The 27,580-nt window shown below is 33.5% G+C and overlaps 1 protein-coding gene across 5 annotated transcripts; it reads right to left on the reverse strand.

Annotated features, from left to right (window-relative positions):
- Nucleotides 1-503: 503 nt before the first annotated feature.
- Nucleotides 504-26,520, reverse strand: LOC126753436 (G1/S-specific cyclin-E). Of its 5 annotated transcripts, XM_050464900.1 has the most exons (8): nucleotides 24,504-24,756; nucleotides 24,273-24,432; nucleotides 23,926-24,218; nucleotides 12,098-12,165; nucleotides 9,571-10,060; nucleotides 2,116-3,308; nucleotides 1,822-2,047; nucleotides 504-1,728 (listed from the first exon to the last, which is right to left on the reverse strand). In XM_050464900.1, the coding sequence occupies exons 3-8, from the start codon at nucleotides 23,989-23,991 to the stop codon at nucleotides 1,456-1,458; spliced, it is 2,316 nt and encodes a 771-aa protein (XP_050320857.1). In that variant the 5' UTR covers nucleotides 23,992-24,218; nucleotides 24,273-24,432; nucleotides 24,504-24,756; the 3' UTR covers nucleotides 504-1,455. The 5 variants fall into 5 exon arrangements, with proteins under 5 accessions (XP_050320857.1, XP_050320856.1, XP_050320858.1 ...); XM_050464899.1 differs by lacking the exon at nucleotides 24,504-24,756 and having other exon boundaries at nucleotides 24,273-24,451; XM_050464901.1 differs by lacking the exons at nucleotides 23,926-24,218; nucleotides 24,273-24,432; nucleotides 24,504-24,756 and adding an exon at nucleotides 26,035-26,520.
- Between the last annotated feature and the right edge of the window lie 1,060 nt (nucleotides 26,521-27,580).

Here is a 27,580-nt window from a genome sequence, read left to right on the forward strand (position 1 = left end):
ATTTTATATTTTTACATAGGTAAACAAAAATGTTTCATTTCTGTTTATAAATGTGATTTCATGTGAAAAAAATAAATATCAGAGTCCATTAGTTAAATAAACAAAAATCCAAAAACGTATGTATGTGTATACATATACCATAAATGGATAAAGCGCACAGAATGAGATGTTAAGCAAATAATAAATTTTTGTAGATTTTTTATCTTAGCTTAAAAAGTTATATGTACAAATTATATCTTAAAAACTATTTGATTAAATTTATTTTTTACTATTTACATGCACAGATTTCATGCAACAAATTGATGCAACGAATATGTTTTGTTTAATCCTTCAACAGATTTGGTATACTCCGGAAAGCGAAAGTCCGATGATAGACAGCGTGTATCAGCGATTTTTTTTTTAATTCATTGGTTGTTCTTAAATAATATATTACACGTGAGAGTAGAAATTTAAAAGAATTCCCCTTTCATCATTCCTTACCCCCCATTAATTTTAAACAAATATTTTTATATTAGCGGATGCTATATGTTATAAACTTTAACAGTTCAGTTCAGTGTTTTATTTGAGCCTTTTTATGCACCTTTAGGAGCTTGTGTAGATTTACAAAATATGGTTGCATAATATCAACTATGTAAGACAAATTTGAAAAGGTGTTTTTATACTACGTATGATTTTGAAATATGAATCGAAAATATAACATGAAAAATTTCAAATCTCTCATCGAATGCTGTTTTTGGAATGTTTCACTAAAATTATGACTATGTTGTTATAAGATATGCACGTTTTGGATAGCGTTCGTATAATAAAACATATGCTTAAAAGATGCATACGTATATATGTATAAGTGAGCGTATCACCATAATCCATAGGTGAAGGCGATGAAATGTGTGTCCCTCAACTTATGACAAACTATGTTAGTGTGTTAGTAATAGAAATATTGGCCTGAAATATAATATATATAGAGCGATGAAATGCTAGTTTATGTTATTTTTTATTGTTACTCATGAGTGATTTTTTGAAATGCGATAATCCACTTAGGATGTTTTTATATTTAACTACAATTAAAAAAAAAACAGATTGCTTTGCACCATAAATTTGTGGTATTTAACTACTTTAAACAATAACACCTTAAAACGGCACATTAATCATATCCTCTAAAAATGTTGCAAGCAAAGTTATAACTAAAATTATCAACAGCTCGCAAATTAACTTACTTTCAATGTGTTAATTATTATTTACATGTTATTTTAGTAGTTTAAACATAAGCCTTATAAACATTAAAATTATTTATTTTTTTTATTTGACTACTACATTAATGACTAAATTAAATTTAATTTTGCTAAACGTTTAAACGTATAATATATGGTATTTATAATATTTTGAATAATTTACTTGATTAGATTGTTTGTAAGGGGTTTTCTATATATGTATACTATGTATTATTTTACTTGAGGTTTACGTGAGCACATTTTTTTCTGCACTGACTGCAACTTCAATTGCTGAGTTTGTAGATTTGGTTAAAGAGTTTTTACATGTTTTAACTGTGGTGCTTATCCGTTGAATGGAAGTTGGATCAGGATCTTCATCGACATCTGTCACATCGACCGGTTTTCGACTAGACGCCGGAGGCGTCAACAAACCATCTGGGCATAATAAACCAGTAGCTGGAGAGGCCTCCGTACGGTTTTTAGTTGCCAAAGCAAGCTCTTGTAATTGTGCAGTGCGATCCTGAAAGTTACAATAAAAAATATTGAATTAACTCGCTCAGATAATAAAAAACGAAGTTTTAAAATTACACACAATTTAATTTATAAAACTTACAAACATTCCCATTGATATTGTGTGCGTTTGTATTATATGCGAGTCGTCGGTTATAATATTGGGGCATATATGACCTAAACCGAAACGATTTGTGAATTGTTCATTTTGTTCCGACATGGGCAGGTAAGTAGACTCTTCGCGTACAACTTCGAAAAAAGGTCGCATCCAGCGCGCGCATGGCTCAATCGTTTGCCAATCGAATCCCGAACAACGCAACGCTATCTCTCTATAATGAAAATAATATTCAATGCGTACAATGCGTTTGTTCTAAATAAAGTCATAATGTAAATATACCTATTGAAAGTGTGACTCATGGCCGCTGCAGCAATAATGGAATAACCATAGTCGGCAATACCCAAATCCAGTGAGCATAGGTCCAATAATTGAGCAGTTTGTACAAATTCCATTCCTGAAAATTGCGGGTAAATAAAAGCATCGTTCTTATATGCCTCATCTGTTGTCACCGTTGATTTGGCTTTGTATGTGTTACGCTTAAACGACGCCGGAGTACGGTTATTCACATTTAATTGCATGTAAACACCTAACCATCCCATTGGTGTAACCGGATTTATACTCCATTCGAGCGTTTGCAGTAGCAGCACTTCATGTTGCAATATATCTGATTCCTGACATGCGCCATCCGTCACATAGGCGAATTCACCAATTTTGGGCGGGTATATTTCTTCAACTTTCGCAGCGACAAAAAGACAAGTTATGCCAATCAGTTGCAGATGAGTCTTCTGTACATTCTTTTGCGTACTTAGATAGCGGTCCAAGTAGTCCACTGCCAAGTAGTAGGTTTCGCGATGTAGTTTGTATACCTCGCAAACCTCAATCAACCAATCAAGCAGGATAGCACGCATACGCGGCTGTAAGCTGGGATGTCGTTCCAACATTGAACCTGAGCGTAAGCACGCTGCTTGTTGGTCCTTTTTGCACATCAATTGCCAAACATCATATGCATTTGCCCAACTTAATGCAGGTAAGGGACATTGTCGCAACTCTTCTGGTTCCGCTGCCGGTGTCATACAATTATATGGTGTACCTGTATAGTCATCGTCGTATGCCTTAACCAATTTTGTTTCGACAATTTTATCTGTGTTTTCAGTAATTTGGCCAGGGGTACGTTCTCCTAATTGGGTGACGGCGTGCATTTTATATAAATGATACGCATCTTTGAAACAACTGGTTGAACATTCCGAAGATGGTGATGTCGTTGCAGATACAATTTCGTCATCCTCCACGTCGATAGCTTCATCGTCTGGCCGTAAACTGCTTGGACTGTCGGGTATGCAATCCGCAGTGGCCTCAAAGTCGGTTCCGGCTGAGAGGTAGTCGCAAGAACTGCGCGTGTCGATTTCATGAGAGAACACATCAATTGGCGATGGATACACCGATGACGCCACAGAACTTACATCACTTGTATATGGCGAGGGTAGCGTTTGCTTGCGCTTAGCCGTCGGTAAATCGCAGCCTAGGTCGGGATCCTGAAATACATAAGAAAGATATGTTAAATTTCTATTTATAGTTTGATACTCAAAAAAATGTTTAACACAAACGTAGAAAATGAAAACAAGATTAACATAATATTTAGAGTAGTTGTATTGGTTTTAGTTCTTATCCTAACTTTATATTTCAACTTGTAAAACATTTTTTTTTAATTTCGTAAAATATTTGTTTATTTTTAACTATACCATGTCAACCAGTTTTCTCTTGCGCTCCCACTTCATAATCACATAAACTCAGTTCAAATCGAACCAGCTGCAAGATCCTCTTTAAAAAAATAATAACAATAACAACAGCAACAATATCAGTTTTTGGTTTGAGGAAATCCTTTTCTCATATAACGTGGGTTAAAAGTTTCGCATCAGCCCGCACAAATGAACAATATCAATCAATCAATCTTCACTACGAAAACACAATATATTTAGGCAAACAAAAATCTGTATAATTCGTGGCCATTTCTGTTGCAAGCGATAACTGATTATTGCAATTTTTCTTGAATTATCAGAATATTTATAATCATATGTATTATATTTGGTTTCAAAATGCTTCTTTGGTTTAGCTGTATCGAGTCGTTTCACTGGTTTGTACTGCACTGTTTCACTTCACGTTTTCTCTGTTTTCTATTATTACATTAGTTGCTTCAATAATTGTAAAAATATTTAACTCTTATCCACTGTTTTTTTTTTTATCAACCTTAAAATAGAGTTGGGAAGCTCTAATTCTGTTCACTGAAAACAGGGAGTAATATTTAAATGAGCACAAGTTGCGTACGCATTGACTTTCCTGGTTAAACTGATCGTGTGCAGCGATCGTTGACGTTACGTCCTGTGTGCAACGGTAGCGCAGCAAATAGACAGCTGCAATGAGAGTTGCTTGTACTTTAACAGGCTGCATTCGTTTTTGCCTGCAGCGGAAGGATACTCAATCGAAATTGTTTTGCTCTCCTTCTAACACATACGAAAACATCACAGGCATGTGAATTTGTGAATGTGTAAGAAATAAAAGCGAAGAAAATTGAGGATATTATGCACAACGGCGATATATACATACATATACACATATATATAAGCTGCGGGTCTCAGTAGGCAGCCGTAAGATGTACGTATGATGCATATGTGTGTATCTATGCTGGTAAATATATGTATATACATATGTATATAAATGGATTTAGGTAGTTCGATTAAATAAGGATCTGACAGCGAAAGCCAAGAAGGCTACACATTTTCTTTTGTATAAGTGTTTGTGTTGATTTTGAGTTATTTCTTTGTTCGATTTTAATCGTTAATTTTTTGTCGTTCACGAGATGCACCAAGGTAAAGTCCAGGTAAATCACACTAACAATTCTGATCACCAGTTACTTGTTTAGAAAATTAGGTTTGGAATTCATGGAGGAGCGAACGAGATAATGCAATTTTCTTTAAACCTCTACCTATACACTTACATTAGCGGTTAAATAAAATATGTCAAGGTTGCGTACGTTAGAATACTATATTATAATGTACGTTTTTATTTTTCAATAATTCATTTGCACGATTTTTTTCCTAAAAATTTGTTTCAAAATCAGCAAGACAGATTATCATAACCTTCAATAGAAAAAGTAAATGATCTTTAAAATTATAGAAAAGACTTACTTTTCGCGAACACTTTGTAGTTATTTGGAATGGTCAAGGGAGTATGAATTACAAAAAATGGACGGTATTAATGAAACTATGTTTTATTGAATTTTAGAAACAATTGTTAAAGAGTACCTTTGTTCCTATTTATATGCAATTCTGCCTTTACTTAGTACTATTTGCAACAAATAGAGAACTATTTGACATATACATACATATGTATATGCACATTTGTAAGAAAAAATCTGACAAAGAAGTCAGCGGCAACAATATCTTCTTAAGAAGGCACAAAGCAGCAGCTGCTGAGGATGACCTATCGCTGATAAGGGTGACTTATAAAATAAACATATGAATGTCATATGACTAAAGTTTCTGCACAATTAAAACAAAAAATAGTACCACGCTACTGTAAAAGTACGTTATTCGTTGAAGACGTTAGCAATAAACCGTTACAAATGTTATTGAGACATTTTGTAAAGATATTTTTGCTACTATTTTTTAATTTTCAGGTAATATTTTCAAACCGATGAAAGAGGTACTTTAGTTTTGTCCAGTTAATTTTTAAACCATAAATGTTTTTTTTGTTTTAACTTATTTAATTTTGAAAACTGAAAATGAAAATCTTTATTTTAATAAAAATTAATAAGCAACCCATTGAAACACGTCAAAATTTTACATTTATTTATTTTTATAGTCTGAAAACAGTTAAGTTCGAACTGAACCATAGTAGAGGGTGCTTTAGTTTTGTCCAATGCTGTATGTATGTATGTGCAATTGCATAAGACAAAATGCCATCAACTATTATTAGTGTAATTTAATTCAAAAATCTAAACATTCAAATAGTAATGCATTTTCAATGAGGAATTTCAACTTTTAAAAAGAACTTTGAATTAGCTGTTAATCTAAGATTTTATTTACATAGTTAGACAGTACTTAGGTTAGAGAGTATGTTTCACCTTTTTATAAATAGCTCATACATTACGAGTCTGTGGCCTGGTTTATATGGGGTCTCTGGTTGAATGGCGCAACAGAAAACTTTATATTCAGCACATTTGTTTTGAATGCAACAAAAGATAATGTTTACGAATAGGTTCCTCACATTCCAGAAGTTATTATGGAAATCTTCAATATTGTACCGAAAAAGCTTCAAGAAGTCGCAAAAGTTTTGATAGAGCAATTAAAAAATCTTTATAATATCTTTGGATGTCCAATTTATACAAGTGTCCCTACATTTTTCAATACTAAAACGTCCAAATTTAAATGATTGTGCTATGGAAAAAACTTACATTGTAAATATTTTTAGGAAATAAAATGTTAAAAACTAGCTAAGGTATAAAATGTCGGATTTGTGAGACCGAAAGAGTAGATATTCACTATATGTATGGTCATTCTGGAACTTCACTTTATTCTATATCTCGTTTCTTGAACAGTTTGGGTTCGATTTATAGTTTTAGAAAACGCAATATTGAAAATTACGAATATTATATTAGTATTAAAAATTTTTCCTAGGAATACTTAACATGATTGGATCGCTCGCTTGTTAAGAAAACTTTATGCAAATATCAGCAGATGTGTGCATTGCACAACAGCAAAATACAAGGAGCAAGAAAGAAGACTAAAAAAAAACAAACAAATAGAAGAGAGGAATAGTGAAATAAATTGGTACATTCATATATGTATGTATACATTCCAACACAAAAATTGTGCTCAAATATTTAAACTTAACACCAACACGAGGGAATGTGGGAAACGAAGAGATTTGTAGTTATGTATTTATTTTTCGAAGTAACAAAAGTAAAAATTGAAACACGCGCTACTCGGGCAAAATTGAGTTTCAGCAATCCAAGACATAGAGACAGGGAGGGAAATTTCAGAAAAGGTTAAATTTTGTTAGAAATATTTAAAGGAAATACATTATAAATTGTCTGACTGCACCCTCTGAAAAGCGAAAAGAAGCCGCACATCAACGAACGAAGAGAAAATGCAAACAGTAGAAAACTCCTTGGGAAGGGTGTGCAGGCGAGACTGTGACTTGAATAAAATTCGGCATCTGCGCTCACACACCGAATACCTATACATCCATACATATACACACACAGACGTTGTCTTCTTTTTGAGCAGTTGCGCATGCGTGAACACCTTGAGCGCAAAGAGGGGTTGTCAAACGTCGCACGGTTACTTCGCGATCCCGCTGCTATTACCGAACACTCCCCGATGCATAACTATGCACTTAAGAATGTATGTACATACATATACATATGTGTATATACTACATAGCAAAGCATACAAACATACAATGTATTTCTACTACGTTTGGTAAAGAAATGTTTAGTGAAAAAATCGTTCGGATGTCTTACACTCGTACATTTCATACTATGTGCGCATACATACAAATATGTGGTGACCTTTGTTTTTCTTCTATGTATTTTTGTTTTTGATGGAAGCGCGAGGGTTCATGTGTTATTTTCACAGGATAATGCTATAGCAGAGATATGACTCTAATCAGCAATTACAGAGTACGTTATCTTTGGTCAGAAAAAGCAACTGACAAACGAAAGATAACCGCCGCATGTCGGTTGGATATTCAGTGCAATTGAGGCGAAAACACACAGTCTTCAAAAGTTATCACTGAATTGGAAATGGATGCGTCTATAAAACTAGAGTCTAATCGTGCCCACAGAAAGGATACGTACATATATGCCGTTACATACATATGTATGTATATGTTTGTATATACTATAAATATGTTGTTAGACCAACGGAACGGAATTTATGCCTTACTTGTGAGAATATATAATTAAATATTCATAGGGACGACATTTGGCCCATTCAGGGATAATAGTTATGTATGTAGGTAAGATGGTACACGGTTAAGGAAGTAGAAAGTTGCAGCTTTCTACAATATTAAATGGTTATGTAATGCAAAGAAAAAATTACAAAAAGTAGTAAACAGTTACAGACATACATACATATGTACATAGTAGGTTTTAAAATAATGCTTTAAAACAAAAAAATCGCGTCTACGGGAAATGTTATACGGATAATTCGAAACAAATTTGCCTAAGAAACTATGAAGCAAAAACAAGTTTCGAAGCAAGTTTATATATAAATATTACTCATTGGCCAACATTTTGGTATACAACTTGTAAGAACTAGTATATGGGAGTTGAGGTATCGACCCGAATTTATATATTTTGCCAATACCACATACTATTAACATGCCACATATTCCTTTCCCACGACAGTCAGGTCTACGTAACCGGGACGAAGCCGAATTTTTTATCCGGTCAAGGACAGTCAACTCGACAGAATTCTGCCACTACAACAACAACAACAACATGCAACATACTAATAAAATATTCCTAGGGCTTCAATAAGGTACCTTTTACTTTAATGGCGTGTTTTTAGAGTGGCAGTGGTCCGTTTACAACCTTCTACAGATACAGACGACAAACAGACAGTCACTCGGAAATCAACTCGTTTCGTCCTAATCATTTATATGTATGTTGGTACCTTTATCTATCTCGATTAGTTTTAGGTGATACGTACAGCCGTTAGGTGAACAAAACTATTACACTGTGTGGCAACGTGTTGCAAGAGTAAGACTTTGTTCATAATTTTAAAATTCTCAATTTATCCCTAAAAGTAATCCCTCTTGGCCCCAATAAACTTGTGCCAACGTTTTTTAAATCCTCGAAACAATTGTTAAAGTAAATTTCCGGAGTAGCCTTCAATGCGCGTAGCGATTCTAAATTAGACAAATACGGTGATTGCGGCACGATACTGGTTGAAAATTTGGCGAAAAACTTACGAAGAATCAATGCAGTACGGTGCATTATTGTGGTGCAATAACCATAATTCGTCTTTTTACGAAAAGCTTTACGCCAACAAGGTATAACAATATATTTATATATATATAATAGTATTAATTCCGAGTGCACCACACCTCGATAATCGAAGAAAACTGTCTACATATGATTTTTGACTGCTTTGACGGTTTTTTTTCGGCTTCGGCACACCTTTGCCGCTATATTTAGCCCATTGATCGTCTGTTTCCATGTCGCAAACATAGATCGAAAACTAATCGCCAGTAATAATACGTTTCATGACATTCTGGTAGTCAGAAAGCATGTTTCACAAATATTGACGCTTCCAAACGTGCTTTCACTTTTCATAAGTCTTGATCTTTCCAAACGGTTTTCACTGATCCTTCCGATATTCCAACGATGCCAGTAAAGGATCTCTGACTGTTAATCGTCGATTCTCAAGTACAAATTCCTTTATTTTATTAACGTGATGATCATCACTTGATGTTGATGGCCGTCCTGGACGTGGTTCGTCCTCAACGCGTTCTCGACACTATTTGAATAATTTATACCAATCAAAAACACTCGCTCGCGACAAACAATTATCAGCGAAGGTCTTTTCCAACATTCTGAACGTTTCGGCACCAGAAATTTGATTCTGCACACAAAATTTAATGGAAATGCAGTTTATTTACTTCAGAAAGATAAGCGTATACTAAACACTAACTTTTTGCCCTCAATATTAAGCGGGCATGATATTTTCACATTTAAGACTTATTAATATAATGTTGTAATATTAACACAAATACATATATTTAACTTACATGTTGCGCTTCATTAACGGAATCTTGTCTTTTACGCTTGCTGGTTTCCCTGCGATTATTAATTTTTGCATACCAGTGCGAGGTATCTGTAGATGTAGTTGGCACTGGAGACCAGCCACGTAATAACACCGAATCTATGGAAGACGATGATGGTGATGTTGACGACGCTTCAATTGCTGATATATCCGCAGTTTCCAATGACGTAACTGTAGACTTTGACGGTGAGCCCTGTAAGTGTTTATATTGTAACGATTTCGACGTTATTGGTGGCTGGAACCAAGAGGACGTTGCATACATTGGCGTTGTATTAGAGTTTTCATCAGTTGACGTAATTTTTCTACGATTTTCTACATTATACGGAAGTTTACTTTGACGATGCTTTGTGGTATTTTGCATTTTATAACTCTTGTGGTCACTTTTGTTTTTATGGCTACTAGCTGGTTCACTAGGATTTACAGTACAGATTTCGTTACTCCGATTCTTTTCAACCCTGCAATGAAACAGAAATATCTGAAAATAAGTCTTCCTTTTCAAATCTTCTAATAGTCAATAAAAGGTTGGAAAATATATCATAAATTGGTTGGATCATATATCATGAAGAAATCCACCCAGATTTTCCGATACACAATAAGAATTCAATTTCTCTCATAAATTTTGAGGACGGCAAAAATAATTCCCAACATTATTCTGCCTTCCCATTTATATACGTAAAATACGGATACGATCAGCGCCGGTAATTCACATAATTGCATTTCATGCGAAATTTACATTTCTTTACATCTTATTGGTTTATTCAGATGAATATTAGGTATATGTGCATATATAGATACATTTCTACCGCACCCAATCCTATGCATTTCCGCCTTAATTCTCCCAATATGGCTGAAGTGCAGACGAGTACAACTGATTCCGAAAGCTGTGTATCTGATTGTAAAGACTCTCTTAATCGAATCGCACGCGGTACTATGGTGTCAAATTATGCGCGAAAATAAATTGTAATTTATAGCTTGAACATTACGGCAATACCCGGAAAATGGTAAATTTACTTATCTTAAAGACTCACCTCATAAATTGTTTACTCGTTAAGTCTGTCTAAGTCGAATATACTTTAATAAATGTACTAAATATGTATAACTCGTTGATTTTTTAAGCAATCATTTCATCCGCTTGAGAAAAACCAAATTAATACCCCCCGTCGAATTTATCTGGCTTGTGAGTGTTTTTAATTTATCTTTATAAAAAAAGCAAATACATTTTTATTATATTTACAAAAATGTTTATTATTTTATTACATTGAATAATGATTTTAACTAAATATCTGCACTTAATTCTGCCAAGAAATGGTGGATTTTTTCTGCTGCCTAACTATTCTATGAAAAAAACTGCTAAACTTTTTGTGGATATGCATATGGATAGGCACTTAACTGTTTTAGCATTATCCTACAAATGATGGCGTTCATGGCCGATCCAAATCATACAATCATGCTTTATGTTTTCTTCACTTCGTTGTTAAAGTATGAATTGTTAGCAAAGCCCGGAAAGTTATTTACACCCATATAAACTTTTCACATGTTTTTAAATTTTACTCCCACAATCTATTAACTAGTTAAATATGCGTCTTGCAGGTCTAGAAACTTTGACCAAAATATTATATAGCAACAAAATTCCCACTATTCTTCTATACGTATTTGCTTTACAGGCGCTACATGCATATCAACTCAAACGCCGAGGTGTCAAAACCATTGGTATGTCATACATATTATGGCAGTTATTTTCATAGAAATTTTCCGCGTTCCTTGTAATACCTCCATAACTATTGGAATGGTACAAAGGGATATAATTGCTGTTATATTTGCATCCCTTTAGTCGTTGGATGTAAACATATGGTATGCACGCAACGCGCAATAAAAAAAAAACGAATGCCAGTAGTGCACGAGCCTGATGTGACGCCACATTAAAGCGGAATATGCAATTATTGGCGGAATGACGATGATGTTGTTAATTGACTGCAAGTGGCTTTGACTTGTCACCGTTGCCGACGGTGTTGCTGCTGACATTTTGGCTGGTTCTTGCGGTTTTAAAATAGTGACACACTATGCCTTCTATATGTTGGGGTGGGTGATTGATGTAATTGTTGCAGTACGCATGTTCAAATTTCATAAGGATCACCAAATTAATTGAAGGTAATTCCATACACACCCCTATTTGGTCATTGTGGTTTGATGTTATAGTCCATAATCACTCAGTCATTTGGCCGGAAGGTTGGACGCATAAGCGATTTTGCCGCTGAATTCGCTGCACATGTAACTTTATTGAAATACTTATTTAATAACGGGTTACATTTTCATCACGATTTTATGGACTTTTTCAATTAATATAATTTATTAAATATATGTCTTTATTTTTGTACATATAAGCACATCCATACATATGTAGATATATGTATGGGTGTAACCGAATATATACAAATAGAAAAATTAAAAGAGTTTAGTAAATTAATCAAATTGTAAGCGCATATTTTACTCACTTATTGTAATATGTGTTCATGTTATAACTCATTTTTGACTTGAGCGGGTATTTCAATTCTTTAATTGACTGAAAGAAAACAACAAAAGTACAGAGTTATTAAAAAAACTATAACGATTATTAAATTAATTTGGTTTACATTTACGTATGTATGTATTGAAAGTGTCTTTACTCTCTACTAAGGGCAAATATAGTTAGTTGTATATTTATTTTCCAATCGCCACTCTGCAGACATTTTTAAACCTCATATTTTTAATCTTATAAAACCTATTAGCCATATGAAGGCGCTTAAAAATGTAGTTTGGAGATGAATATATAGTATATGTATGTATGTATTTATGTACACATATACATATGTACATAATTATGTACGTTTTAAAATAACGGACAACTAAAATTCCAACACACAGGACTTCAAAAAGTAGAAGGTGTCAAAAACAGTGCCTGCATCACTTTTAATTGTTACATTACTACATACAGGCACACAGAAAAAAATAAGATAATACTGATTTTGGAAAAGTTGAATTGCGATAGACAGACTGTCTTTAAATTATGTGGCCATATGTCACGTCACCTCTCGTAATTATTTGTATTAAAAAAATATAGCGATAACACGGATCCTTCAAAAAATCATTAAATGAATGAACAAACGATTAAAGACGCTATTTTATAAACAATTGTGTCTACTGTGCATATATGTACATATATATTAGGTTGTTAAATATCTTCCTTCCGCCTTTTTGTCTTTTGGTTTTCGCGGCTATCTATGTATAAAGTGCTACATAGTTCGTATCTGGCAATACTATACATCTTTGAAAGTACACTAACGCCGAAATTCGCGCTATTTTAAAGTTTCTTCCTTATAAATAGCAATATTTTTAATGACAAAAGTTTTAAAATATGTCTTCACAAGATGAAATAAAAATGACTAATGCGCATCTGTAGGATATACTACATACATATGTATGTATGAAGATGAAGGTATCCACGCAGTTATACCCGGCAGCTGATAAATTCCAACTTAACACATCCCCAAATTAATTTGGAATAATTATGTAAATAAAGCAAATGAAGTGCAAGGCTTTTGAATGATAATTGAGTGTAATTACTAAAGGAACCGGAATATTGTGGCCTGTAAGTTATATATTAACTACTTTGAAATAAAACTCTTATTAAACCGCAATAAAAAATATATTTTACAGAAATAAAATTGAATAATCTGCGAAACAAAGTATTAGATAACTCACATTTTAGCACATGATTATAATTATCGCTAAAGCAATAAAAAATCCGTTAATTAATTTGTTTTCCGGTCTAAGGCCCTAAATAGGAAGCAAGCGTTAGGTTATGTTCACATCAGTAGTACTTAGTACTTTTCGTATTTATATATTTCATTTTGGTCTTGTTTCTATACTCTTGCAACATGTTGCTACAGAGTATTATAGTTTTGTTTACCTTGTTGTTGGTTGTACGTATTACCTAAAACTAAGCGAGTGAGATATAGGGTTATATATACTACAAGTATATAAATGATCAGGATGACGAGAAAAGTTGAAATCCGGTTGACTGTCTGTCTGTCCGTCCGTCCCTGCAAGCTGTAACTTGAGTAAAAATAGAGATATCTTAATGAAACTTGGTATGTGGGTTACCTAGTATAAAAAAATTCGAATTCGGAGATTCGGAGATAATCGGAATACTGCCACGCCCAAAAAAATTTTTTTTAAAGTGGGCGTGGTCCCGCCCTTTAACAAGTTTAATGTAAACACTATCTCTAACCAAATTTTGTGAGTACAAATCTTATAAAAAGTTCTACCGACAGTGTGAAAATGAAAACGGAGGATGGCAACGCTCACTTCCCAAATAACGGTGCTGTTAAATATTACTAAAGGCGCGATAAATCAATAATTAAATACGCCAGAGACATTAAATTTTACCACTAAAATGGTATGAGAGAGCTTTATGGGAAGCGCTGTGTAAATTGGACGATGGGCCTGGCACCGCCCACTTTTTGGCGAAATTCCTTATCTCGGGACTCGACCAACCGATTTCGACAAAATTTGATTAGTGGTATTTCCTTTATATTCTTATGTCACAGTGCGAAAATGGACGAAATCGGACAACAACCACGCCTTCTTCGCATATAACACAATTTTAAATTCCACTTGATTGATTAAGTTTCCAGTGCACAAATCAAAAAGAAATTAATATAAAGGGATAGTGTTTGCCACCTTATGACCAAAAATTCTTTAAATCCAATAAAAACTGCTCAATCCCCTGGGCACTGAATGTGTGGACCCAATGCTTATAGTTGACTTTTGATCGAAAATGTCGGTCAATAGGTGATACATATAACTGAAATTAACGGATAATCCTTCTCTTATAATGATATGTCTGTATGTCAGAAATGGGTTGAATCAGACCAATACTTCCCTTAGCCCCCATATACTTAAAATAAAGATTTTCAAACTTCCGGGTGACCTTGTACCGCATATGTATATCGGTAGGTAAATAGATACATTTGAGCAAAAACTTGGCCTAGCCCCTATATAACTAATACCAGGGTTTTAGAACATCCAGCTGACTTTACTCTATATGATTGGTCTTACACCTTAAAGTGTTTCCCTGGCTTTGCAAGTTCCAAGAGTATAAAATCTTCGGTTGCACCCGAACATAGCTCTTCCATACTTGTTTGTTATTACCCCATACCTCGATTGGAATTTTTTTAATATGGGTATATGGATGCACAAATTATTGTATATATGTACATATAAGTATATTCTGTAAGCACTTGACACAAGTAAATATTCAAACATGTTTCTATACATATGAAGCTACATACAGAAATGCATTGAGGATAATTTTACACAAACAGAACTAAAAATGTACACAAATATGGTATGCATATAAATCTGGGTTTACATACTGACTTTTGTTGCTCATAATGGGAAAATTCCTTTTGGTGTTGCGATTAAATGTAATGTCAAATTGCAACAAAGCGAACTGTTACGATCAAGAACACATAGCGTGCCACCCGATCACGAACATTTCGTTGCTCTTAGATTTTCGTCGCCCCCTCGCCTACAAGATACGAGTTAGGGCAACAAAGATCTTCGTGTGCAAACGCATACTAAGTTGCTTGGTGGTTGTTTATTTAATGGACGTATTTTTCAAAGCAATTTTCCCATTGAAGAGTTCTTGGAAAATCTCGTAGGATGTTGCATTATAGAAAAACCTCAAATCTTCAAAGAAAATGAAAATCATGATCAGTCAATAATACATTAGCAATAACTAAACGGAGGCAGAGCGGCATTTTGGAAATAGTTATCACACAACTTGTACATGTTACTCAATTATTTTGAAATTGTGAATTGATCGAGTTGTATAATTTGTCCATCAGCCCTATTATCATGCATTCAGAAAAATCACCATCCTCCCTTCGGAGTAAGTAGACAATTGAGAAGTAAAGTCATCTCTCGACGAACAAAAACCAAATTCTATAAGTCACTCATTATTCCCGTCTTGCTATATGGTGCAGAGGCATGGACGATGACAACGTCGACGTTGCGGGTTTTCGAGAGAAAGGTTCTGGGGAAGACTTATGGTCCTTTGCGCGTTGGCCACGGCGAATATCGCATTCGATGGAACGATGAACTGTATGAGACGACATTGACATAGTTCAGCGAATTAAAAAACAGTGGTTACGCTGGCTAGGTCATGTCGTCCGAATGGACGAAAACACTCCAACTCTGAAAGTATTCGACGCAGTATTCGCCGGGGGAAGCAGAGGAAGACCTCCACTCCATTGGAGGGACCAGGTGGTGAAGGACCTGGCTTACCTTGAAATCTCCAATTTGCCCCACCTTGCGAAAAGAAGAAATCGATGCGCAGTAATAGAGAAAATCGCGCATCACAAATAAAGTTGATGTTTTTTGACATTTACATACATAAGTATGTATATATGCATGCGTAGTCATATGATGGCGTAGTCAGTTTGATAAATTTTGTTATTAATTATTTTTTTTATACTAAATTTGCATTGAATTAAGAGATTTTGCCAAAAAAAATGTACTTATGATGGAAATTATATATTTTCCTATAGATACTGAGAGGGCACACATAGAGCGCACTAATTTTAAAGTTTAATATCGTTAACGTCGTTGGCTCTTGATTTACATACTGTAGGCGTGATTGTAGTCCGATGTCGCCCAATATAGCATACGGATGTTGGAATAATGCGTAATTGGTTGAGTAATTCCTGAGATATAAGATTTCACCTAAAGGTTAACGGTGTGACGCCCATTATCCAATTTCGAGACCGGTTAATATGAGCCAATTTCTTTTATATAGACTGTGAAAATAAATGTTTCTAGAATTTATTTTACGAGATATCAACGGAACAATGCCCACTATTAGAAACATTTTAGCCAATAGATATCCATGATCACTGATATCCCAAACAGAAGTTGAATTTTAGTTTGGCTTAATTGTATGGTTAATGAAAATGGTCGTGGGTGCTAAGGGCAGATGAACAGACAATCACCAGAATTTCAATTCGCGTAGCATCTATACATATATATACATAAATCTCTATCTGCTCGAATAGTTTTAGATGTTGCAAACGGCAGTTTGGTGAACAAAACTAATATTCTCTGTAGCAACATGTTTCGAGTATAAAAAATGTAAATATACTTTCAAATGCTATTCGTATTTAGGACACCTCAACCCAACGGTGTCTAAACTAACATTCAAAGTGTTGTATATGTTTGATGGCGAAGTAGGTTCAAATTGGTTGGTTCCAAAAGTCTTTGTGTTATTTGTGTTGCCTGTTTGTATTATTTAATCTTTGGAACAGGTTAAAATATTAATTGTAAAAACCTATAAGCTGGTAATGTACCTGTAAGAAATTAAAGAGAATTTGTTTCAAAGATATGAAGCAGTTTGAATTATAAAAAAATATGTTTCAGATATCAAGAATATTTAAATTTGAAATAAATTTTTATTTTTCACAAAAATTTTACATAAATATGTAAATATATAGCAACTTTAATTCTCTGATGACATTTTCATAGACTGGCATATTTAAATCATTTGAAAATTGGTAAATACGGAGTGGTCGCATATTGTTTATAACAAACGAACACTTAAATCGATTTGTACACATTTTTTTCATTAGGTCAAGTACTTTTCAGAACTGGAAAAGCTTAAATGGGCTTAATGATTGCCTAAGTGCGGCCGTCAGCGCTTATGAGCCTCCTTCTTCAACCAACCTGTTGTAAACTTTACAGGCACGGTGAAACACGGAGGAGGCAATGGTACATGTATAAAAAACGTTCAGATTATTGTCACTAGCTGAAGGAAGTAATTTCTTTAAAATGGATTTATCAAAACAATGATCGGAAACGCACTGTTAAACAGTGGTTTGTTAGTAACAGGATGGAGGTTTTGAAGTGGTTCGCACAATCTCCTGATCTAAATCCCATAGAGATCCTATGAAAAATTGTAGATCAGACAAGTAAGGAAGGGCTAAGTTCGGGTGTCACCGAGCATTTTATACTCTCGCATGATAAAGTGATAATCGAGATTTCATTATCCGTCATTTACATATTTTTCAAATACCGTATTTGTGTAAAGTTTTATTCCGCTATCATCATTGGTTCCTAATGTACATATATATTATAAAGAGAAGGCATCAGATGGAATTCAAAATAGCGTTATATTGGAAGAAGGCGTGCTTGTGAACCGATTTCACCCATATTTCGTATATGTCATAAGGGTGTTAAGAAAATATTTTATACCGAATTTCATTGAAATCGGTAGAGTAGTTCCTGAGATATGGTTTTTGGTCCATAAGAGGGCGACGCCACGCCCATTTTCAATTTAAAAAAAAAAACATGGGTACAGCTTCCTTCTGCTATTTCTTCCGTAAAATTTAGTGTTTATGACGTTTTTTGTTAGTCGGTTAACGCACTTTTAGTGATTTTCAACATAACCTTTGTATGGGAGGTGGGCGTGGTTATTATCCGATTTCTTCCATTGTTTAACTGTATATGGAAATGCCTGAAGGAAACGACTCTATAGAGTTTGTGAAATATGTACAAAAAACTTAGTAGGGGGCGGGGCCACGCCCACTTTTCCAAAAATATTACGTCCAAATATGCCCCTCCCTAATGCGATCCTTTGTGCCAAATTGACTTTAATATCTTTATTTATGGCTTAGTTATGACACTTTATAGGTTTTCGGTTTTCGCCATTTTGTGGGCGTGGCAGTGGGCCGATTTTGCCCATCTTCGAACTTAACCTTCTTATGGAGCCAAGAAATACGTGTACCATGATTCATGTTTCATCATGATATCTCAATTTTTACTCAAGTTACAGCTTGCACGGACGGACGGACGACGGACAGACAGACATCCGGATTTCAATTCTACTCGTCACCCCGATCACTTTGGTATATATAACTCTATATCTGACTCTTTTAGTTTTAGGACTTACAAACAACCGTTATGTGAACAAAACTATAATACTCTCCTTAGCAACTTTGTTGCGAGAGTATAGAAATTAGACGTGGACATTTTCAAAATAAGGACGGTTTATTCACATAAGTAAAGGAAGCATGGAAAGGCATTTCCGATGACACATTAAATAAATTAATTGAGTCCATACTCTGCCGAAGCGCAGCTTATTGAAAAATAAGGGATACGCAATTATATGTGACCTTGTCTACGAAAAGGGAGCTAACGTGCGAAAACTAGTTTTCTGGGAAACAGCTGTTAAAAATAAACAACTCGTTTCGTCAGTTTCTCGTTATCTCATTAATTGTTCTCCTTTTCAGAGGCTTCAAGGACGTCCAGTAAGTGTTGTTTTTGGTCGGAATATTATTATAGTTCATCGTGTAAGTTGCTAGTGTGGAACATTTAAAAAAGTAACACATTAAAAACACACAAAAGTACACACATACATTTTTAGGGAACTTTCAAACAAGTTATGACTTTTTGGATTCTATCACGTGAAAAAGCATCTCATCTTCCATCCGAATCAACTAAAAAGTGAACATTGATTTTTTGACACCTAAGCCCCCTTTCGGCACGATTCCGATTACTTTGGCGGAGGGGTAAAACAACCGAATTTCCGTATAAATGGGGTATGTACGGATAGGGGAGCTTTCCAGAGGAGGAATATCCAAAAATAATGTAAACATTACCAATATTTTTTAAAATATTCACGATTAAAAGTTCAAAAATTTGCACTAAGAAAACATGTTATTTCTCTATGTTTCACAAAATTTTTTCACATTTTTTACTTTGTATATTTAAATACACACTCTAAGCTTTGAAATAAGCTTACATTTCACTTTTATTTTGCTATATTTTACCTAAATTTATTAATTTAAAAATCACTTAGCACACTCATCGTTGAAAAGGTTAGATTGTTTACAATTATGAGGAAAACGAGCCTTGCCACATCTTAAACAGTAAATATATAGGATTTTTAACAATTTTTCTTTGTTTGTTTTATCGCGTGATTTGTTTTTCTATATTAACTATAAAAAAAATACTTTCTACATATGTATATGTGTAATACGTAATTTATGTGATTGAAGTACCATCGCGTAGTACTCCTTTCTGCGTTGGCGGCCTTCGGCCGCGCTCTAAAAAAATAACCCTGGCCGAGCGAATACCCGGGGTGACTGAAGTACTTTCGCGTAGTACTCCTTTCTGCGTTAAAAATAAAAAAATATATTGACTTTTTGTTATAAAGTGGTGAAAGTGGTTATATTCTTTGGTTATTATGCATTCATATTCAAACAAAATTTAAGTTTTCGTTATAAAATTGATAAATTTTGATTATTATTTCTGTCAGCGATTTCCATTTATTTTTTATTATACATTGGTTTGTACATTAGGTGACTATATATATATATGTACATATATATTATATTTAAAATATGAGTTTGAGTGCATAATAACCAAAAAATAAACCTACTTTATATCCAAAACTCAAATTTTGTTTCAATATGAGTGCATGATAACCGTAAAATATAACCACTTTATATCCAAAACTCAAATTTTGTTTCAATATGAGTGCATGATAACCGTAAAATATAACCACTTTATATCCAAAACTCAAATTTTGTTTCAATATGAGTGCATGATAACCAAAAAATATAACCACTTTATATCCAATATTCAAACAAAATTTAAGTTTTCGTTATAAAATTTATACATTTTGGTTATTATATCTGTCAGCGATTTCAATTTATTTTTTATGATACATTGGTTTGTATTTTAGGTGACGATATAAGTATGTACACATATGGTCAAAATAATAAGTACATACATACGTCCGTGTAGCATTCAATGACTAATAAATTTTCTTTTATTAATGTTTAAAGTGAAATAATATCATATTTCATTTCATATATGACTAAAATAATAAAAATAAAGATATTTGTAATAATAGTTGAAATATAAACTTAAATTTCTAGCAAATAAAAAAAAGACTAAAAAAATGGCTGGACAAAATAATAAGTACATCGGGATATGTGAATGAAAAAATGTATTAGTTTGAGTTTTCTGTCTTTTATTTGACTTTTAATTACTTCTTTCATCAGTATCTAGTATATCTGCCATTATTTTCAGTTCCTTTTAAGATTCGTTTTGGCATACTGGAGATAAGTTTGCGGTACGTATCAATTGTAATCTCATACCAGGTTTTTTCAACAAAATTCTCTGATTTGATCCTTATTTTGGAACGATTGCTTCCCAATCTGTTGCTTTAGCTCCCCCAAAAGGTTTTCAATTGGATTCAAGTCGGGAGATTGATATAGTCACATAAGAGACCTCACACCATTGTCCTGGAACCAATCTTTTACCAACGTCGAAGTATGATTAGGATCATTATCCTGCTGAAATTTCCATATTAGTGGCATACTTTCCTCAGTATATGGCAGCACCGTGTTTTCCAAGACATCTTTATATTGAAACCTATTCATGGTGCCTGAAATACGATGTATTGCTCCTACACCATACCACGAAAAGCAGCCCCAGACCATTATGTTGCCACCAACGTGTTTAACGGTCTTTTTTGTAGACTGTGAATGCAATTATTTGCCTTTCGGACGACGAACATTCCCTCAGGCATCATTTCCGAACAAATTAATTTCTTGTTTCGTCGTTCCACAAGATATTGCGCCCACTTTTTCTAACCACTTGGGCCGGACCAATTTGCATGCGAATTGTAATCTTATCTGTATTTTTTTTTTTTTGCAATAATGGTATTCTTCTGGCTATCCGGGTAGGTAAATTAGCTCGATATAGTATTCGTCGGGTCATTCGGGAAGATATTATGCTACCAATGTCGGCTGATATTATCCTTAAAGATACCAATGAGTCCTTTTTACCAAGAGTGACGATACGGTTGTCCTATGTCTTTTTTGATCAACCGCGAGTTTCAACATTCTTTTTCATCCTTAAGGCATTCTGCGCACGAAACACAATGAACGACCTAATGTTTTAGCGGTATTCCTAAGACTCTGGCCGTCTTTTATAGATTAGGATATATATATATAGGATTAAGACGATGTCCTTTTCCTCCGCCCTGCAATGCTTTTTTCTATCCATATATACATTTTTTTAGTTTTTAATGAGTCTTAAACATGGAGCTATACAACCTAAAGAGCAAACCATTAAAATAAATCACTCGATTTGATGAAAATCTGAAAATAATTAACAGTGTACTTATTATTTTGACCACTTAGAAAACGAACATCAACAATCAATTGCCACGCCCACTACAAAGAGTGGATTCAGCATTTTCTTTTCAATATAAAAAGTACTACCATATCGAATTTAATAAAATCAACCCATAGTAGTATTCGTGTACTTCACCAAACATTCAAAATTCAGTCATGACTGCAGCCTAAAGGAATGTACTTATTATTTTGACCATATATTATTATATTTAAAATATGAGTTTTGGATATAAAGTGGTTATATTTTACGGTTATCATGCACTCATACATATTGAAACAAAATTTGAGTTTTCGTACTGTACTGTAACCTTACACTTTATTACGTAACATTATTATATAATATTACTTATACATATGTATATATAATATTGTTACATAATATTACTAATACATGTATATAATATTACTTATTTGCTTAATAAATTTAAAAAAGAAAATATCCATATGCATGAATAGAGGAATTTCAGCGAATTGCCTCGTCATCACATGGCAGCGCTCCATTTCTTCGTAATTTTTGGTAAACAAATGAGGTTCAAACGAGTGTAAAATGTAATTTTTAAAATAAAGATTTTTTAAATAAAAAACCTACTAAAAGTGTAAAATGTGGATTTATTTAAAAGATTATAGTGTAATTTAATTAATTCTTGAAATGTTCGAATTTTGCGAATTTTTGAACTTTAAGGTCGAATATCTCGTAAACTAAACTATTTTTTAATCAGGAGGACTTCCTCTTTCCAACGGTACCTTCAAATCGCGGCGCCAAAGAAATCGGAATTGTGCCCCCCTTTCCGTAGACCAGGTCACATATATTGAAAAATTTTTTTTTTATTATTAGATATTTGCGTTTAGTTTTGTCGCACCAGAATTTTAGAATTTTTCATATATTAATTTTAATAAATTAATTAGTTTAATTTTTATTACTGTAGAAGGATGAATGTCCTAATAATAAGAAGAATTAAATCATTTAATGCCTAATTTATAAATTTAATCACTTAAAAAGCTAAATGCCAAGAATGCAGTTAAAAACATTTAATTTTTAGATTCCGTAAGTATTTTCAAATTTAAGTATCATAATCAATATTTTTTTAATTCCAAGCTGTTATAACCTTGTATTCTACGAACGTTAGGCGTAAGTAAGATTTATAAAAATTACATAATATATCACGAAAGTATTGCCTTCGATTATTACATTAAAAAGCAAGAAATATTATATACACGCTTTCAATATAATAATTTTGTATATATTTGCTGAGAATACAATTTTTTGTCTATTTAAATATTCAAAAGCAATTCAACTCGAAAAAAATTAATTGAGTTGTTTTCGCCTTTCAACTATTTTGTGGCTGCCGACGATTGAGAACCGATATTGAGAGTTGACGTAAAGGATCCTCGCAGAATTTCTAATAAAAAATTTAATGTTTTCGAAAACCAAGTTGCAAAAACATGTAGTTACCAGAAAATTGATTTAAAATATAACAGACTTAATTTCAGATTTAAAAGTTACTTTAATAAAAACATGTAAGAAAGACGAATTTTTCATATACCTACACCCTGCCAGGATAAAAGTCATGGACCTTAATACTTCAAGGTGCATAGGGCTTGTAAGTTATATGGGGTCTAGGGCAAGTTTCCATTTTAGGCACAGAGATTACAGAAAGACACACCCCCATTAATTTTATTTAAAAACTTACACATTTGCTGATACATAAGTATATGCGGTATAAAGTCAACTGGAAGTTCGAAAATCTTTCTATTAGGTATTGCTATTGATTCGATATTTTTGACAACAAGACGAAGTTACAATCCGTATGTAATCACTAACCTTTTGAAGGACTTAACGATTACGTTGTATTTATGGTAACAGGGAAACCCCCAAATACAATACAAATAAAACTGACCTAATTTTAATTTCCAGGAGGTATAAAATTTTAAGCCTTATCCGATCTTACATATATGTATTATATGGACTTTTATTCGGGAATTATTCAGCTTTTAGCATACTTTAGTCCAAAATAATAATGGTTTATGTGCATATTTTTATAAATTAAAGACTCAAGTAAGCTAAGGGCTTCTATTACCCCTTCACTAACTACTTTCCAATTGCGAAACAGAGATCTTTTAAAATACAAGCAAAAGTTAGCCATTGACTGCGCGCACTTCACAACCACAATACCGCAATGAAATGTCAAAACGTATAAACTGCATCCACGCGGCGAGTAATGCCTCGCATGCAAACGCGACCGTCAACATCGGGAAAGCTGGCGCGAAAACATCAACTTTGCCGCCGAAAATTTGGGGGCAAAGAATAACAAAAATAGACAATATAAGCTGAAACACCACCGTCGAATAGCTGATCGCGCACACGCATATGCTGAAAAAATTAAACACTAAATTTAAGAACATTTAGATTTGTTGTCATACATACCTTTACTTTAAAAAATAATAATCAAATGGCTGTATCTGACCTCTCACAAAAAAAATTCATTCATATTTAGCAACTTGCTTCTAAATCCTTTGACATTCATACAACCATATGTACATTTATACATAAACAAGCACATACACAGGAACGCTACAGAAGAATTCTAAAGCAACTATGCTTGGCTTAAATCAAGGAAATCATTGCTATTTAGGTAAACTGCATCAAAATACGAACCAGTTGTTATAATTGCGCCAAAACAGATGATCGGGGCGCCAAATCAACAGCAACAACACACACACCACTATAGCTACAATATTGTCAATTCATTTCGCACATTCCCCAAAAGACGACGACAACGTTAAGAGCGTACATCCAGCACTTTAATGGAGAAGCGAAGTTTGTAGGGCGAAATCTCATCAGTGAGAAAATAATACTATTTTAACACGACGTCAGAGTCAGTTGATCGACTGGCTTTGTTCGCCGTGTACGTACTTATTGAGATTCACGTTCTGTTATATCAGCTGTTTGTCGTTTACTTTTCCATGAAAGCGGCGGCACAAATAATGCCAACGCTTCCCACTTTGTGCCGGTCTGACAAAAAAATGATTTGATGGTTAATTATTTGCAAATAATCAAGTTTAGCTGTCTAAATAACTGTGTCCATTAGAACGTGTGCATTTTAATATTTGACAAATGTCATTTGAAGTCCTTCGCCTCCTTTGTGTTTACAGCATCAGATTAGAAGCTACGTAGCTTTTCCGATTTCAGATGTGCGAGTCAACATCGCGATGTATGGAAAAAGTAAGTTGTTTTTAAAAAATAACAATATTAATCGGCGTTGATTCTCTGAAACTATTACTCCACCAATGTCCTCACTCAGTTCTCATCCACGTATATTATAACGTTTAAGTAAGTACCTCAGCGAAACTATAGTTAACGATATCAATAAAACTTAATTTTTAAGTCTTTCACATTGTATGTATATGTCAAAGACTACAAAAAAGTGTCGAGGGAAAAACTTTTTAAGATACAACACTATTTACAATACTAACAAATAGCAACAAATATACACTGAGTTGACACCACGTCGACGCAATTTCTGCGTTTTGAAAGCCAACTTTCGCACAATAATTCCCATATTTTATGAATGAAAATATCGGCATGTGTGGTATGAAATAAGAGGATATATATCCAGGAGTCAAATTCTTGCACTTTTCTTAAAATCTGGTCCGGATTTTACTAACTATCAACATTTCTATTAAACAATTTTGGCGCGCGCGGGCTTTTTGACGGCCGACATAACAGCGAAATGGGGAAAATACTTATCTGAAATGTAGCGACTCGCAGCGAAGTTTTTGCTGAAATGCTAATGCGCGCGAGAGAGTAGTCTGGAGGAGTGTATAACAACGACAGCCACATAAGAAAATTTTTTTAGAAAACTTTCTGGAGATCGAGAATTATAGCTACAATTGAGGAGTCATATTAAAGTTCCAAAAATTAGTATTATATATGAAGAAATATTGCAGCTAGATTAATACATATGTATATCCATTGTTTAGCTATGGAAACATAGTTAAGAAATTTAGCAAGCTCATGGGCAATTAGGGAACACCCAATTGCATATATAAACTTACAAATGAATGCGATAAAACTGACACATTTGATCATGACACTATTGAATTCTTCACCTAAATAACGGGTGCAACTAGACCGATGTATCACCGTCAATACAATACATATCCTGCATAATGCACATTTTACTTACCAATATATCTTCCTGACAAATATTTCAGCATATATTCGGTACGATGGATTTAAGCCTTCGAGGTAAATTTCTCCTAATATATAAAGCTTTTCGTTGCTCCATTCAAAGTTTAAAAGGATGTTTATTTTTCATAGCTTTTCCAAACCAACATGAAAAAGGATAATCCAAAACTGCCACTCGAAAATCACAGGTTGCTATAACTAATATTTAGCACATAACCAAAGCCGTTCAGCCACGCGTTGACTTTTACTTGAGCAAAATTAACACCACAACAATAAAATGGTATTGGGTACTTCTCGTCGACACTTTAGCAACAGCAAAGGTAATATTCCTTATTCTATCAAACTGTACAATTTTACTTTTGCCAATTGTTTCCTTACGAATTTAAAGATTTTTTTAGAAAGAAAGCAGCGACGACATTATAAACCAGAACCGAGTGGCAAATTGTAAGCGGCTTTAGCTGCAAACAGCAATGCAAAGATGATGAGCTCTCTCACTGACATACCCACAAATTCGCCGGGAATAACCACTGAGAGGCGCGCTATTTGACAGCTGTCAGCTGATCATGCCGGTTCATTCAAAGAATAAACACTCTTAGGTTCTTGTCCTTGATAAAGTAAGAGGGTATGTTCATAATCACTCTTTTTGGCAGTTATATGCGGATATGATTTAAAGAGTATTAGGCTTTGGATGAATTTAAATTGGTGGCACAACCCTAATTCTAAAACTAATGTTTAGGCTTTATTTGCTACAAGATTATAGATTATATGAGTATCTGTTAAAGCAAAATTATTTTTGTCAATTAAAAATCGTTTATTACTAAATTATTTATTAATTTAAACAAACAATTATAGTTTGAAATAAAACTAAAATATATATAAATTATTGATCATGCAAAGTATATGCGCAAATTTTGTTGATAATTAATATAACTTGTATAAAAACTTTAATAAACTAACGTGGTAAAATTGCCGACAAAGTGTTTGCACTTTTTTGGAAACTGCAGAGGAAAATGTTTTATGAAATGTTAAAGATTTATATAGTGTGCTAAGATTGTCAAACAAATTGATATCAAAAAAGGCTGAATTTGAAAAAAAATGTTGATGGTTTGCTCAATAATGAAATGATTTTTGGTTTTCCAAATTATGGTTTTCATTCGATCGCAAATCTAGCTAGGTTCAGTTTTAATTGTAGCCAATTTAAAAAATTTGTTTTGAGGCAAACAGGGAAACACTTTAGAATGCGATAACTCAAAATATATTCCAAATATTAATTTCAAACTATAAAAATTGTTTTTTAAAGAATTTAGTATACATATGTTTGTATTAGTAAATATGATACATTAATTTAATTTCATTATGATATTTTATACAATGACCGAAAATAACGCGTAAAGAACACCCTGGGTACAAAGGTTGTTCGTTGTATGGGGATTAGGAAAATATAAATATAAATGTAAGTAGGTAGGCAGGTTAGAAGGAAAGTTGAAACGAAACAGTTAAACTTTTCATATTTATTATTCAAAAGTCAGCAAATTACTAATTTC

The sequence above is a fragment of the Bactrocera neohumeralis genome, chromosome 3, assembly GCF_024586455.1.
Source record: "Bactrocera neohumeralis isolate Rockhampton chromosome 3, APGP_CSIRO_Bneo_wtdbg2-racon-allhic-juicebox.fasta_v2, whole genome shotgun sequence".
Taxonomy (NCBI): domain Eukaryota; kingdom Metazoa; phylum Arthropoda; class Insecta; order Diptera; family Tephritidae; genus Bactrocera; species Bactrocera neohumeralis.